This window comes from Salmo salar, chromosome ssa10, assembly GCF_905237065.1.
Source record: "Salmo salar chromosome ssa10, Ssal_v3.1, whole genome shotgun sequence".
NCBI classification, from domain to species: Eukaryota; Metazoa; Chordata; class Actinopteri; order Salmoniformes; family Salmonidae; genus Salmo; species Salmo salar.
Window position 1 is genome coordinate 70,968,377 of NC_059451.1, and position 17,215 is coordinate 70,985,591.

General features: G+C 42.9%; 1 protein-coding gene across 2 annotated transcripts; it reads left to right on the forward strand.

Moving 5' to 3' along the window:
- Positions 1-28: 28 nt before the first annotated feature.
- Positions 29-17,138, forward strand: cpeb1a (cytoplasmic polyadenylation element binding protein 1a). 2 transcript variants are annotated; one of them, XM_045688051.1, is made up of 11 exons: positions 29-355; positions 800-1,006; positions 8,866-9,047; positions 13,010-13,295; positions 13,706-13,819; positions 13,964-14,053; positions 14,450-14,586; positions 14,876-15,074; positions 15,329-15,423; positions 15,516-15,628; positions 15,818-17,138. In XM_045688051.1, exons 1-11 carry the CDS (start codon positions 103-105, stop codon positions 15,897-15,899), a joined length of 1,758 nt encoding a protein of 585 aa, XP_045544007.1. In that variant the 5' UTR covers positions 29-102; the 3' UTR covers positions 15,900-17,138. The 2 variants fall into 2 exon arrangements, with proteins under 2 accessions (XP_045544007.1, XP_013979405.2); XM_014123930.2 differs by having other exon boundaries at positions 32-355; positions 15,548-15,628.
- The last annotated feature ends 77 nt before the right edge of the window (positions 17,139-17,215 follow it).

A 17,215-nucleotide genomic window follows, 5' to 3' on the forward strand; every position in this document is an offset into this window, starting at 1 on the left:
AGGCGTTATGGGGAGGGGCTGAATCTGGAGGGGGTCCAACTTCTCAGACTGCTGTTCTCCTCAGATCGCTGTTGCGTGAATCCAGTCAGAGTTTTGGAACACATGCTCAGGCAGGCAAGAGAAAGCAGAAAGCAGCTCTCAGCCTGTCCGATCAGTGCGCAGCAGCAGTTGGACACTCGCGAGAGCTACAGGAGTCGGCCATACGCACGCACACACACACAGTCGGCCGAGAGAGATTCTGGGAACACTGCTGAGCCCCACACTCACACACGTTCTACCGAGAGATACCGAGTAGAGCACATTGCTTCCTGCGCCACCCAGCCACGGGTGCTGCCTGGTTGGATCCATGTGCTGAGTGAGAGCTTTATTCAACCCATCTCTCACACCACCGAATGGCAGCGTCAGGAGTGTGTGAGGGCAGCCGAGGCCAGGTCACATGCTTAGCTGGGTGGTGATGCCGACAGAGGCATGGCAGCCTCTGGGCACTTGCCCGGGTACAGTAGGTTGGTAAGGCTGAGATGATGGGAGGAGTAGGGGTGTGGTGGATGAGGTGGTAGGTAGTTAGGAACTAGACTATGTAGAATTGATTTTCCAGAGGTTGTGCATTTCTCTTGGTGTTGCCTGCTGTGAATGTTTTCTCACTATACCCTCCCTTTATACCTGCACTGTCATTTTGTCTGATTCACGCCTTCCCTTACTCAGTTTCTCCCAACTTGGTTTGTCTGGTTCTCTCTCTCTTTGTACTCCTTCTCTGCCTCGTTTATACTCACACTATCTCTCTCTCTCTCCTTCTCTCCAGACTTACTAGATGGGGATTTTGCTGTGATGGGTAGCCCTATAGGCAGCAAGGTTCCTTGCCCCTCCAGAGCCGAGGGCTCTACGCTCCATGGTGGTGGCCTGTCTGACCTCAGTCAGCTGGGCCTGGGGCTGCAGTCGCTCAGCCTAGCCTGCTGGGAGCAGCCCTCCGCTGCCATGGAGCCTCCGTCACACACCAACTCGCCCTCCAGTGAGTACCAGTGCCATATTGTACACATACCTACAAAACCTTCATAAGGGGGGAAAAATGGGTTTCTTTAAGAAATTAAAAAACCTTTATGAAATGTAGGTGAGGTGGGAGTAGTCTGTTTTGGATAAATGGAAGAATGATGATTTTTGCCTTTCGTTAGAAACTGGTTTTGGGATCACTGGGAAGGAATAGGACCTAGGGCTGTAGCGGGGGCCATATCATGGTCACGAGTCAGTCATGAAGACAGTCATATTCCATGTGACCGTTAGATCATGGTAATTAGGCTTCTCCAATCTCTGATGCTGAAAATTATTAGTAGCTTACCAAACTTGCTAACTGCCTGGTACTCAGCACTCTATTGTCCCTATAATCACTCTGACATCAATGCAAATGTAATCGAAAATCTAATCACACACTTCATGAGAGCCCATGAGCTCATGTTGCGTAACATTTCTATAGGCTATGCAATTGCGTGAGAGAACAAAGTGATGGCCTCTTTAAAAAGAGGATTCCATCAGCTTTATGTAGGCTAGGCCTACTATATTTATTTCTCAACTTTCCTAATATTAAGTACGTTGCTTATAGGATAATGGTGCCGGAGGAGATGGCTGCTGTTTTACAGTCTCCTAACCAATTGTGCCATTGTCTTGTTTTGCGTTATTTGTAACTTATTTTGCACATAATGTTTCTGCCACCGTCTCCTATGACCGAAAAGAGCTTCTAGATATCAGGACAGTGATTACTCACCTCGTACTGGAAGATTTTTTCTTTAACAAGTCGGGCGCGAAGGATTTACTCCAGACACCCGACAAGGCCCTCATCCGTGTCATTCGCAGGAGAAAGAGAGGGAGATATCGTGAATGTAGGCCTGGGTGCCTTGTAAGGATCCGATGGCGAGTGGGTTTGCATTTACCATTGGTCCTATTAGCCAACGTACAATCATTGGATTATAAAATAGACAAACTACGAGCACGTACACTACCGTTCAAAACTTTGGGGTCACTTAGAAATGTCCTTGTTTTTGAAAGAAAAGCACTTATTTTTTTTCATTAAAATAACATAACATTTATCAGAAATACAGTGTAGACATTGTTAATGTTGTAAATTACTATTGGAGCTGGAAATGGCTGATTAAAAAAAATATATGTATATAGATTTATTTATATGTATGTGTGTGTATATATATATATATATATATATATGTGTGTGTGTGTGTATATGTGCGCAGAGGCCCATTATCAGCAACCATCACGCCTGTGTTCCAATGGCACGTTGTTAGCTAATCCAAGTTTATCATTTTAAAAGGCTAATTGGTCATTAGAAAACCCTTTTGCAATTATGATAGCACAGCTGAAAACTGTTTCTGATTTAAAGAAGCAATAAAACGTGCCTTTAGATTAGTTGAGCATCTGGAACATCAGCATATGTGGGTTCGATTACAGGCTCAAAATGGCCAGAAACAAGCACTTTATTCTGAAACTCGTCAGTCTATTCTTGTTCTGAGAAATGAAGGCTATTCCATGTGAGAAATTGCAAGAAACTGAAGATCTCGTACAACGCTGTGTACTACTCCCTTTACAGAACAGCGCAAACTGGCTCTAACCAGAATAGAAAGAGGAGTGGGACGCCCCGGTGCACAACTGAGCAAGAGGACCAGTACATTAGTGTCTAGTTTGAGAAACTGACTCCTCATAAGTCCTCAATTGGCAGCTTCATTAAATAGTACCCGGAAAACACCAGTCTAAACGTCAACAGTGAAGAGGCAACTCCGGGATGCTGGCCTTCTGTCCAGTGTCTGTTCTTTTGCCCATCTTAATCTTTTTTTTTTCTTGGCCAGTCTGAGATATAACTTTCTTTGCAACGCTGCCTAGAAGGCCAGCATCCTGGAGCCAATAACCGATATTTTAGCGGCATTTTAAGCATTCTAGTACAGTTAAATAGTTAACACACACACGGACGCAGCGGTCTAAGGCACTGCATATCACTACAGTCCCTAGTTCGAATCCAGGCTATATCAAATCTAGCTGTGATAGGGAGTCCCATAGGGCGGCGCAGAGTTGGCCCAGGGTCGTCCGCGGTAGGCCGTCATTGTAAATACATTTGTTCTTAACTGACTACCCTAGTTAAATAAAGGTTACACACACCACACTGACCAAAAGGTTATTTTGTTGGCTTTTACGCATGTCCCCATCACCAGTAAAACATAATCAAAACCTATTTCTTTCACTTACTTGCTGTGTTTGGTTTTTCATTTGTTCAGTCGTTTCATTCTCAACCAGGATTTCTATGGAACACCGTTTGGGTCTTTGCGTGTCAAAAAAGATACACATCAAATAAGTTTGTTGACCAATCAGGACCTGAATATCTCATGTCACATAATAATTTAACGCGTTCATACATTTTTTACGGAGTTATTACATACGTATGTTATGATGCTGGTCAAGTTGTCTCGCACACCTACAGTGCTGGTCATTAAAAAAAAAGCTAGCTTATGGATGCAAACAATGTTCTTCCCCAAAAACATAGCAAAACGACATCTGTTTCAGTAGCTATATAGTTAGCCAGCTAACTACATAGCTAGGTGTCATCTAAAATAACCCTAATTTATAAGACAGTTCTTTTATTAATGGTGGTCGGACCCATCTGTGATCGCCACAATAGGCATTAGCCACGAGGACTGAGGTTAGCCTTCAAAATATAAATATGACATTGACAGTGATGCAAATGAATACAAATATTAGAATTATGCCATAATTGAATAGATCATGCTAAACGAGGTTGGCATGTTAAATAAATCAACAAAAGTGTCAAATTAATAAATTATTTAATCTGTTGAAATCACACTGGCTGTATTATACTTTATAATTGCATTGGGGGCATACTTATTTCACTGTACAGCCTATGGATTGTAGATCAATTACATGGGGTATCAGTCTACTCAGTGACACCCAGAGAACATTAGCATCATAGCTCTTATTGCGGAACTCTGAAACAACTGTAAATTGAGCCACATTTATTGTCAACCTATGTGTACTGAACACTATTCCCGAGGAAAAACAATACTGCATAGATATTTTGGAGTCTGAACTCTGAGGAGGATATATTGGGCATTGAGTAGACTAATATCTTATTTCATTACATTTTACATTTTTAACATTTTAGTCATTTAGCAGGCTCTCTTATCCAGAGCGACTTACAGTAGTGAATGCATACATGTACTTTTTTGGGGGGGTTTTGTTTTTTGTACTGGCCCCCCGTGGGAATCGAACCCACAACCCTGGCATTGCACACACCATGCTGGCTTTGCAAACACCATGCTCTACCAACTGAGCCACAGGGAAGACAATTGATCCCCAATCCTTAGGTAAAACTGTACAGTGCAATATGAATGTCAATACACACAATTGGCTGACTGGGTAGGAGATGTCACAGTCCCGCGATAAGAGACACAACGCTAATATTTGCATAAACTCTTAACAGTTGTGTTCTGTGGGTATCACTGAGTAGACTGATACCCCATTTCATTGCTTCACATTCCAACCTTGTTTAACATTATCTAGTCTAAATATGGCATGATTCCACCAATTTGTAACCTTCTGCATCACTTTCAAAGAGGTACTTTTTATTTTGAAGGCAAACTGCAAATTTCACTATTGTACCTAATCCTTATTGTGGCTAGCTTCACAATCCGGTCCGATCGAGCTTCACTAGCCAGATGAAGCTAGCTGGCTGCTTATAACGTTAGCTTTGGCAACAGGGTTAAGTAGCTGGCTAGCTATTTATTTTCAATAGGCAAACAAGTTGCTGCCTAGCTAATACTTACTCACAGGGATTCCTAAATCATTACTAAGAATAATGAAAATTACTGCAGTTTCTACTAGGTCATGGTCTTCAGTTTGGTTGTATTGGTGCTAGCTAGGTACCAAGCTAAAGCTAGCTACCTACCCCAGAAGTTGCAGTCAAACTAATTATTCTTTATTACCAACGTGGTATTGTAAACACATCGTTCATGGCCGGTGTTTGCTTGTTTGCAGACTTTGACAGTGCAACTGGTAGTAGTGGTGGCGCTTGGCTTGCACGTGCAAATTCAGAACACACAACATTCTATAATAGAACTGTTATTTGACGCGGTAAATTAAAGCTTATTTAACGTGTCAAATAGTGTTATTTGACGTCTTTTTTGACACACAAAGACCCAAACGGCGTTCCATAGTATGTTGTGAAGCTAATAGCAGTGACGCTGTTACTGTGTAACTCCGGTAGGGCAACATCTGAAAAATGGCGCACTTGGTAGTGTGTACCGGCGGTGCTCAACCAGTCGCGAAGCCAACATCACCCACAACAGAGTGGTTGATTGTCAAGGGCAATGAATTCCATTATCTTGGTGTTAATGGATTTCGCCTTTGAATTGTCTCGCTGAAATGTTCTTACTATTTCAAATGACTGCTCGATTTGTTGACTGCTTGATCCACAGCAGACATTGTGGTCTAAGTTAGGAATGCTGTGTTGCATGTTTAGCGCAACATTTTATGTGGCGTCATTACTTCATGTACCTACGTTATATAGGTATGCACATCAACGTTAAACTAGACATCTGGCTGATGTTGGCATTTTTAGCTAATATCGGCCTATTCTGATATCGTGCATCCCTACATTTATTTTATTTTATTTTTTTACATATTACCTCGACTAACCGGTGCACCCGCACATTGACTCTGTACCGTTACCCCCTGTATATAACCTCGCTATTGTTATTTTACTGCTGCTCTTTTTAATTATTAGTTTTATTTTTTTACTTATTTTTCTTAACTGCATTGTTGGTTAAGGGCTTGTAGGTAAGCATTTCACTAAGGTCTACACCTCTTGTATTCGGCGCATGTGACAAATACAATTTGATTTGATTTTACAACAGGAGTATAGCCTACCTGGCTGGCATGAAAATGTACCACAGGAAAAGTGTCCGCCATTTGCTTTTTAATAATGACATGTATTTTTTTCCCCTGCCCCTATTTTGAGACTGTGCATGATAATGGTCCATTCTAAATCAAAATTTATTTCACACGTTAGTTAGTATATGTAAAGGCTAAATCAAGAATAGTCTGATGGGTGACAATATTAGCCTACTGTATCACTTGTGAATTATATATTAGCACTTGGGAATGAAGCCCAGCTTAAGGCAAACAATGCCTTTTTTTATAACTTTTTCTAATCACAGTTGCACACGTAGCCTTGCCCATAGGCCTGTATGTTTTCATAAAGTTTGTATCACAACTAAAGTGGCCGAATAACTTCTTAAAATTAACCACATTAATCCGCTTTAAAACAGGTGTAGAGTCTAACTGGCTCACGCAGCGTGTAAGTTTCAAGTTTGGGGAAGATCATTTTCACCATAAAAATGCACCTTTTATAATAAAAGCGTTACATGCGTAATCGCATTTGTGGTCATAATGGTGTTTTCCAGCTAATGGACCATTTGCGCTTATAACCTACTGCCGTGTGAGCATTGCTGCTCATATAATGTGAAATCAGTCACATTATATGTCAGCCTCATTATGTAAAAAAAATGTTTTTTTGATGCTAGTGCTTGTATTAATTTGGGATCTATCGCATCCCACAATTGTCCCAGACGTAGGATTATTTATTTCTGGCACAGAATAGAATGGGTTAACTTTTGTACTATGGGCTAGTGCCTTTGCTGTATGTTAGGCCTACTCATCTTGTTGGCTGACGAAGTAAATGTGGACAGTTCTTCAAATAGCTTCAATATGCACCTCGGAATTGGATAAGGACGCACGCAGTTGCGTCCCAATGTGTCTGTCTTCACTTGTAGCCTGTGAGAAAGATCGATCAGGTGATGGAGCAGCGTGAGCGAGCGGTGCTTCAGAGCAGGCAGCTCTCAGGAAGAAGGGATGCAAAAGGCATGGATTTTAGGTTACATTATGGCCACACAAAGGGGATGCCACTGGGAAATTCAAGGCATTATCAAGTGAAAACTCTCTTCTGTTGCATAAAACGACCATTTGATGCAATAAAAGTATTATAACAATCTTGCAATTTTGCTCTCACACTGTCTAAAATAATGGATTTATTGTGAAGGTGTAGCGTATATTACATGGACTTAGACTTTTTAAAATGTAGATGTTCCAAAGGTCTGCATCAGTGGCTTGTGTGGAAGCCGGGAGATGTGAAATGTGTTCATGTTAATTGCCGTTAATTAACATAAACACATTTCGCATGAGATTGTCAAGCAAATAACTGTCAATCACTGGCTGACAAAATTTAGTGACCGCCACAGCCCTAATAGAACCCTTTGCTGTGATAAACCTTGCTGTGATTCATTCTTTCAAATATCCTAATAGGACCCCCTAATCCCCTTTTGGGGTGTGCTGGTATGATTTTTGAGCTATAATGTGCTCTCTGGATTAGGATTGCCTCTGATGCAAGTGGCAGCAATGAGCTCCTACTTCCAAGGATGATTCATCAGACATATTTCTGTGCACAAGGGTAAACGCTCTTCCAGAAGGGGCCAGCCCTGGTTCTGCCTCGTCACATCTCTTAATTCTTTGCTATGACTAATCAGTTTTGCCTCTGGCATGGCACACTCGCTGCTGATGCAGTTTTGTTTGGCCTGGCAGTGGCACCCTCGTCCAGGGCAGTGGGGCCACAGAATGTAATCACATTTGAATGCCCAGGGCCCAGTTTCCCAATAGCGATGGGACTTGGGCTTAGGAGTGTTTTAACAATGCATCTTTTCTACAAAGGCCGAAGATGTAACATGGGTTTCCCAAAACACCATGCAGAGATGCTAAGTGTGTCATTGGAGCATGTCGATACTGATAGGATCAAAAGAAGGGGAGCGCTGTACTTTCTCCAATCAAATCTTACCTTAACATAATTTCACAATACTGACGACTGTTCAGCTCCTAGGGATATTACCACCTATGCCTGCAAATATTGAGGTGGCTTAATCTAATGCTTACAAAATGAAAATGCACTAAATTACAGATTTGTCACACTGTTAGGCTACACATGAAATGTATCGAGACAAATTGGACAGTAGCCTACAAGTAGCAAACGAACTCAATTGCTTAAACGTGAAATGTATTTCAATATGATTTGTTTTCATTTGAAGCATCGTTTTATACGTTGTTTGTTTATCAATTGCAAAAACATTGGCAACTTATCAACTTTGTTCCGAAGCTATGACAGTCAGAGATATGGATAAACCATGTGATTCTATGTTTAGTGGAGATCTGTGTATAAAGTGACGGGAGGGCAAAAAAGTATCTAATGACATACTTAGCTCTTCTATGAGTGGTCTTAGGCAGGTGTTAGATTACGAGCGTTTTTCAATTGCAACGTTAACAATGTTTTTGGGAAACCGCTCCGATTTAATGACGCTCTTATGAAAGTTCTAACGATGAACTTAGCGCTGATGCTTTTGGGAAACTGGGCCCAGGGCTGTTTCTCTGAATACTCCTCTGCTCTATCCTTTTACCATTAAAACCCATACATTAAGGTTGTGTGCTTCACTTTAATGTGTTCCAAGGTTAATAACTTAATCACCCAGAGCAGCGTTTCTTAATCTTGGTTGCAGGAATCCAAAGGGGTGCACATTTTTGTTTTTGCCTTAGCACTACACACCTGATTCAAAGCTTGAGTTAATTATTTGAATCCGCTGTGTAGTGCTGGGGCTAAAACGTGCACCTCTTTGCACAAGGACCAGAATTAAGAAATGCTGACCTAAAGGAAACAAAATGCTGTCTTCACTAGCTCTGTGAATTTGTTGAGGTTTCCTTCAGTGATGTCCCAGTCAAGTTCCAGTATGATGAGCACATGAGTATTCTTTGTATTTATAGTGCTAGGCATGCTGGGTAGCCCACTGGGCCAGCCTCTGGAACCTCTGGGCACCACAGATCTGCTGGCGATGTTCCCTGGGCTGAGTCATGGGCGCTCCTTCCTGGACTCGCGCTGCAGCAGCCCGGCAGACTCTGAAACCAGCGGCTTTAGCTCCGGATCGGACCACCTCTCTGAGCTGCTGGTAAGTTTTGATTTGAAGACCCTAGAATAGACGTCTTTCTGGCGCTGTTTCATATGCCCAGATTCAGGCCCGGCCCTAGCCTTTTGGGGGTTCTAAGCAAGTTTTGGTTGGGGGCCCCACCAACTTGGGACCTCTTGCGACACCCCACCAACCAAATCAAAAGCTAATTTCCTGCAATTCAACACATTTTGGCATGGGGTGGAGATAAAATGTTGCAGTTTAAAGGCTAGTAATTGAGCTAAGGTCTGTTAGTGAATGACGAGGAGCACTGCTGATGTCTACTATTCAAACTCAACAGTAAGTTAAGGGGCCTTGTTAAATCTGATCACTCCTCAGCTATACTCAAGATGGTGTAGGCCATTTTGTGCTTTTTATAGTGAAATAACCGTTTTCCACACTTGATTCCACTATAATCAGTTATGTCTAGCCTGAGGCAGCTGGAAATATTCCTGGTATGCACTTAAACTGTCTGGATCCATCAACGACAAACTAATTATGAATAATGTATGTCAGAGTAAAGGTTGGGTAGGTATCAGTGTTGTCGTACTCAAGACAAGTCTCGATCACATGTTGGCTCGGTCTTGTGTCGGATACATTTGTACTCAGTCTTGACTCTGTCTGACAGCTGAGACCAGTGGAGTATAATTTTTTTTTATCAGCTTCCATTCTGTCAGCGCATAACGGCTTCACCAGACCAAATGTCAAATTTTATTTGTTACATGCTCAGAATACATCAAGTATTGTGAAATTCTTACTTACAAGCCCTTAACTCTTTCTTGAACTGCATTGTTGGTTAAGAAAATATTTACTAAATAAACTGAAGTAAAAAGAGTCAAATTAAAAAGTAACACAATAAAAATAACGTGGCTATATACAGGGTGTACCGTTGCAGGGGTACGGAGAGTCAAGTTATTATGTACATGTAGGTAGGGGTAAAGTGACTGCATAGATAAGTGATAGCAGCATTGTAAAAACAAAAATGGGGGGGCGTGTCAATGTAAATAGTCCGTGTGGCCATCTGATTTAATTGTTCAGAAGTCTTATGGCTTGGGGGTTGAAGCTGTTAAGGAGCCTTTTGGTTCTAGACTTGGCGCTCCGGTAGCAGAGAGAACAATCTATGACTTGGGTGACCGGAGTCTTTGACAATTTTTTTGGCCTTCCCCTGACACCGCCTAGTATATAGGTCCTGGATGTCAGTAACTGTGGCCCCAGTGATGTACTGGGCTGTGCGCACCACCCTCTGTAGTGCTTTGCGGTTGGAGGCCAAGCTGTTGCCATACCAGGATGGATGTATAGACTGCTTTCTTGAAAACAATATCTTAACAGCCTTATCTATTAGACATGTTTGCGCAGTGGCGAACCTATAAGCCTTCCGTGTGTGACAGATTTGTGATTCTGAAAGGACAGCAAACGTAATACCAGCGCACTCACAAAGGGCCAGTGGTTTAGAGGAGGGTATACGCAGATATAAACATTATACCCACCTCTTTTTCAGTGGGCATTGCGTATACTCACTACTTAATCCCTACTGATATGTATCAAAGTAGTGTGGTGGAGGTATACGACTTACCAATTATGAAGTACAATAGAGAAATCAGGCACAAAGTAGCCTACATAATCGCAAAGCGCGTGAAATATATTCACATGTGCGCCGCACACAGCCTAGTTTCAGTGGAATGTAATCTGCAGGCAGCAAGATTGTGCAGCTTTCAACTTGTTTTGGCAAGAAGCAGCTCACAGAAGAATGACATCGGTAGGGAAGGAAAGACGTTTCAACTTACAGTGCATTCGGAAAGTATTCAGACCCCTTGACTTTTTCAACATTTAATGTTACAGCCTTATTCAAAAATTGATACAATTGTTTTGCTTTTCTCATCAATCTACACAATACCCCTTTTACATTTTTGCAAATGTATTCAAAATAAAAGCTTAAATCACCTGGATTTAAGTATTCAGACCTTTTACTCAGTACTTGATTGAAGCATCTTTGGCAGCGATTTAAAGGCTCAAGTCTTCTTGGATATGATGCTACAAGCTTGGCACAACCTGTATTTGGGGAGTTTCTCCCATTCTTCTCTGGAGATCCTCTCAAGCTCTGTCATGTTGGATGGGGAGCGTGATGGTCAAGAATGCTCTAGATAACATGTAACCAGCTTTGCGTGTAAAATGGTCAGTGAGGTGTTCTCATTTGTCTGGAAGTAGCTAGCTAGCCAACTTTAGCCAGTTAGCTTGGGTGCTAGGTTGGGATAAGCATGCATTGGCAGGCAAGCTGCAGAAGGATGAGAAGGCTACAATTCCCCATCGTTTATCAGTGCAATTTTGACGGCCAACTAGCTGAAAAGGTTTGAGAGGGTTTATCTAATGTTCCTTTGTTAAATTTTAGCTCATCTTGCTCTGGCTAGCATTAGTTGATGTGCATAACTGAGGGAGAGAGCCTACCTTTCATGGTGGTTTGATCAATAGGACTGGAAAGTTCCCAAATGTAAGAGGACTCACGTGGTGTTGACAGATATCCATGCAGGTGTATTTTGTGGCTTTTGGCGAATGCATTTGAATTATCTAAATTTGCGCTGTTGCAACTACCTGTGAACACACAGTCCAGTATGAAGGCCTACTGTAGCTATGATTGGCCATCGCGCACAGGTCTGTGTAGACTCCGGTCCTGGACATGTTTTATTTACTGCAATGTTTATTAATTGTCCAAACGCACAGCCACTTTCACACACTATATTGCTATAGAATTTTCACAAATGCCTTAGTATACACATTCAAAAAATTAATGAAAACGTGAAAATGGCCATCTCTAAGTGGTCGCTTGTCAGAAAATCTTTAAGTCTCATACTTCCTGGGTGTGAATATGAATAGATTTTAATAAGATTTCATGACGCTAAAATGCTGTCAGTTCAACTTTAAATGCAGCAATATTTCACACACGTTATTTTCAAAGAGGTGGCTAACAGCAAGCGCTCTGCAATAAACACAGTTCCATTCACATGATGATGATGATGATCATTTGAAACTTAACAAATGAGCAAACTAGCCGACGACAAAAGCTAGCTAGCGAGACGGAAAACTACTGTTCACTATTGCGCGGTGACCTGTTGGCCTTCAAGAAGGCAGAAGTTTCCGTACGTTTTTATAAAAACGGTCCCACCTATTAAGCTCCCCGAGTGGCGCAGCGGTCTAAGGCACTGCATCTCAGTGCAAGAGGCGCCACTACAGTCCTTGGTTCGAATCCAGGCTGTATCACATCCGGCCGCTATTGGGGGTCCCATAGGGCAGTGTACAATTGGCCCAGCGTCATCCGGGGTAGGCAGTCATTGTAAATAAGAATTTGTTCTTAACTGACTTGACTAGTTAATAAAACAATTATTGGTTGATACCACTGTCACTCCACAAAATGTTGCCCTAATACAGTTGAATGGCAGATGCCTTTATCTTGCTTCAGATGGCCTAGCCGATAGCTGAATTGGCTAGCTAGAGACCAGCAAAGAAACAATCAGGATTTATATATTTTTTTCGCTTCCGTGTTAACCCTTTCCTTTCCAACAAAAACTAAAGAGAATAAATCTGAAAAAATAATTAAATTATTTTATAAATCCTTAGCCCTTCTCTGAAGGTTTTAGAAGGCCCATTATTCCCCAGTGTTTGGGCTAGTAATTTGTAAAGTGGCTCTTTTTCCCTCCGCATGTATTTTTTCACTATTCTGAATGTCTAAAGAATCCATATGAACACAGAATCCATTTGAACTCTTATGGTGGTGATTTTACAAAATTACAATGGTCTTGAATTGGACTGGCATTTTTCTGGTCTTGACTCTGTCTCGGACCCCTTGTCCCCCTCCCGGTCTTGATCTTGAATCGGTCTCGAACACAACACTGGTAGGTATTGATTTGGAACTGGCACTAGAGTTCTGTGCACAGTTCTGGCTGTAGTTAAGTGTGTGTGTTCCCTCTCTGCAGTCTTCTCTGCGGATCTCCCCGCCCCTGCCCTTCATGATGCCGGGGGTACAAAAGAGGGACCCCCACATTCTAGGCACAGCCATTGGCTGTTCTCGCCTGGACCTCCACGACGTCAACTCCGCTTTCAGCCCTGAGCCCCCCACCCTACCGGGCCAGGGCCGCTGTGGGGTGCCCCTGGCCAAGCGCTTGCCCCAGGCCTCAGTGTGGCCCAGCTGGGACTTTCTGGAGGAGCCCCAGAAGCCCTTCAACATCGAGAGGGAGGCTCGCCTGCACAGACAGGCTGCAGGTACTGTAGCTACCACATGAAACAACATCGGGTGTATTCGTTAGTTGGATTCGATTGCAAAATGATTTGTCTTTTACAAAATGTTTTGCAACACAGTTTACGCCAAACGGAAAACTTTTTGCAATGAAAACAAGAGTTTCTATCGGACAGATTCATGTAGGCCCCTCTTTCCGTTTGCTTCCGTTTTTGTTCTTAAACAGTAAAGGTTTTTGTTGCAAGAAGTAATGAATACACCCCAGTTCTCCACGGCCACGTTCTTGCTGGTTCCCTCCTTTCACTCAACTTGATTGCCCAATTAATGTAAATGATTGACAAATTCAGAAGTCTAGTAATTTAGTTGTATTTTACTCTGTATTCTTCTACATGCTACAGTTGTACTGTGCTATCATCTTTCTTACATTTTCTTCCAGCTGTGAACGATGCCACCTTCACATGGAGCGGCCAGCTGCCTCCCAGGAACTACAAGAACCAAGTGTACTCATGTAAAGTGTTCCTGGGCGGTGTGCCATGGGATGTGACTGAAGGTGAGAAGAGCCAAACAACCCAATAAGAATGCTAATTTTGTTTCCGTTTCAAAATGTTATGCCCTACTGAACATAACCCAGGTTTGATGGATAAGAGCATCTGCTAAATTACTGTGACTAACCTCTTCTCCCCTCCCTCCACAGCCAGCCTGGTCGGCACATTCAGCGTGTACGGACCTCTGAGTGTGGAGTGGCCGGGTAAGGATGGGAGGCACCCACGCTGCCCACCCAAAGGTAATATGCCTAAAGGTAATGCTGACGTGGAAGAAATTTTATTTTACTCATTGTTCTCCCAGAGCATAGAGGTGGACACGTACATTGGCATGTATTCACTTCTGGTGTTTCACAGTAAGTGGTGCCTTCTATTTTTGTTTATTCTTCGGTGGAATAAAATAACCTAAAATCCATAGTCAACCTGAATTGCATTTCAGGGAAATGTGCAAATGTTATGTACCTTTTTTTTGTTCTTTTTTTTGTGTGTAGGCGGTAAGGATATACTGCAGGGATACAATGCTACAGGGATATAGATATTGAAGAATGTAGAAAAACACTGACGCTGTGGTATGTCTAGCCTTCGTCAGGGAATGATATACTCCTTGTGTGTTTTTTAACTGACACTGGTCTCTGCAGGCTATGTGTATCTGGTGTTTGAGAGTGAGCGGTCTGTCCATGGGCTGCTGCAGGCTTGCACCCAGGACCTGCTCCACAAGGATGACTATAGGGAGTATTACTACAAGATGTCTAGCCGAAGGATGCGCTGCAAGGACGTGAGTAGTGCCCTTTCAAACGCCTGGTTCCATTTCTGTCCGTAGGACGTTCTTGTAGCACCTAGCCTACCTGCTGTCTGATCTGTAGGAATTAGATGGGTGAAGGCAATGAGGTTGGCTCTTCTGCTATATTGCTCTTACTAATCCAGTCTTTGGCCCCATCAGGGTTAGACTCATTGCCATGTGTGACTGACTTTGGATGGAGCCTTCATAATTGGCTGCAGTGTTCAAATTGAAACCCTCTGTATTACGTATTTTTTTAATCTTCCCCTTCCCCGCATGTCCTCAGGTGCAGGTAATCCCTTGGGTGCTGGTTGACAGTAACTTTGTGCGCTGCCCGTCCCAGCGGCTGGTCCCCAGTAAGACTGTGTTTGTAGGCGCGCTGCATGGCATGCTCAACGCAGAGGCCCTGGCCTTCATCATGAACAACCTCTTCGGAGGGGTCATGTACTCTGGCATCGACACGGACAAACACAAGTACCCCATAGGTAGGTGTAGTGTGGACCAACGCACCCTGGGATTGGTTAGCCTTGTCTCCTGACACTACTCTTTACCCTCCCAAGCTCCATTATCTACTGGACCACGTGAACTGTTTTTTTTCTCAGGGATAACAAGTAGCGTGATATTTAAAAAGGGAATAGTGCCTTTATAGTACAAGGGAAAATGAATCTGTTAATAGCTGACAGTCTGACCAAGGTAGTTGTGAAGAAGGGGATGTTTAAGCATGTGTCCTTAACGGCAGGATCGGGACGTGTGACCTTCAACAACCAGAGGAGCTACTTGAAGGCTGTGAGCGCCGCCTTTGTGGAGATCAAGACTCCAAAGTTCACCAAAAAGGTAAGGAGAGCTTCCATTGGGCATCTCCATTGAGAGATGGATTGAGGCAACCTAAGCTCTCTAGCCTTACCCAGTACTCAACCTCTTTACAGGGCTGGATCAATGCATTGATTTGTCTACTCAGGTTCAGATCGACCCCTACTTGGAGGACTCCACGTGCCAAGTGTGTAACCGACAACCAGGGCCCTTCTTCTGCAGAGACCTGGTGAGAACACCCCATACAATGGAGGGTAGAGGATAATGTCCAGCACTAATTTTATTGATGGGTTATCGCCAATGGGTTATTACTTAACACTAAACAGTTTGGGGATGATGCAGTTCAGGTCTTGTTATTAGTGAAATAAATGCAAGTGCTCCAGTCTGAAGTGGTGACTGACTGACTTGTTCTCTACAGGCCTGCTTCAAGTACTTCTGCCACTCTTGCTGGCACTGGCAGCACTCCATGGACGTGCTCCGCAGCCACAGGCCTCTCATGAGGAACCAGAAGCGCCTGGACTGCAGCTAAGCTGCCTGCCATGGCAACACTCCAGGGGGCTCCAGAGATCCCCCCCCCCCCAACAGGAGCTGGAGCCAGGATGAGGGATAGGCTAACCACAGGAGCCCCAGAGCCTGTTGTCCCTCTCAACAGGGCCCAGGGGATGAACCACTAGGAATATTCACTACTGCACTGCGCTCTCTTTTTGCCGTTTACTTGTTTTCACTAATGGCACTTATGCACAGTAAAGGGTTGGAGTCATTGAGACAAATACTGTTATAATTCAGGGCAGGACATTAAAAGGCATCCATAGATGTTCCTCTCCCTAGATTTTGAGTTTATTTTGTTGTTGATCCTTCACTTTATATTTCAGGTCCCATTGTCCTTCATTGCAGATGCCAGACTGTGCCTTTTTTATTTTTTATTTTATTTTGACCATCCCACCACACCTACCAAAATTCCTCAGAGGTAGATGTTTTTGTTGGGGGGAGGGGTGGGAAGTAGCGTACCTTGATATTTTTACGCAGGTATTTTACACATTTTTACTCATGGTTTTAAGTCCTAACATGGTAACTTAATATAATATCTACTTGACTGCTTTTTAATTTTTTTTTTTTTGTTTTTGCCCCTTCAAAGTAATTGCCCGGGGCTTTCGGTTTGTACATTTAGTTTTTTACAAATATGAAGTGGTTGAAGCCTTTGCTCTGCCTAGCTGTGTCGGTGTTCCAGCGTTTTTAGCCATCCATTGCCAGATGCTGACCAGTCAAACCAACAGGCTTTCAACTAATGATCAGATAATATGGAAATAACACTGGAACGAACCTTGATCTCGACTGTACATAGTTTTAATCAACTTACTGTTGTACTTTTTAATTTGCACTTGAGAAAAGGGTTGACTTGTTTTTTTTAATCGCCTGTTATCTTTTTTCAGCAGGATAGATGTCATCAGAAGTGTTTTTCTTAGCCGCTTGGTTCCTGTTGAATGTAGAACTAACTTTGCTAGTATGATGTGACCAAACATGGCCTACCTCCCCATACCCTTCTCCCACCCCTTTTGTTGTCATCGGAGGCTCTGTTCCAAAAACCTATTGTCATCCCTCTTTTTCTTTATTTTTTTTAATCACGTTTCTTGTGCTGCTTTTTAGGGTTTGAAAGTCTACCTCATTGGTTTGCTAATGTTGCTGCAGTTGCCTACAGGTGTGGAGGGCGTTCTGATTGCACAATAAAGGTGTTGAAGCATTATCATTGTTTCCTTGTTTATTTGCTAAAAAACCCGCATTGAGTGTTGGCTTCAAGGGAATATGAGAGTAAATTCAC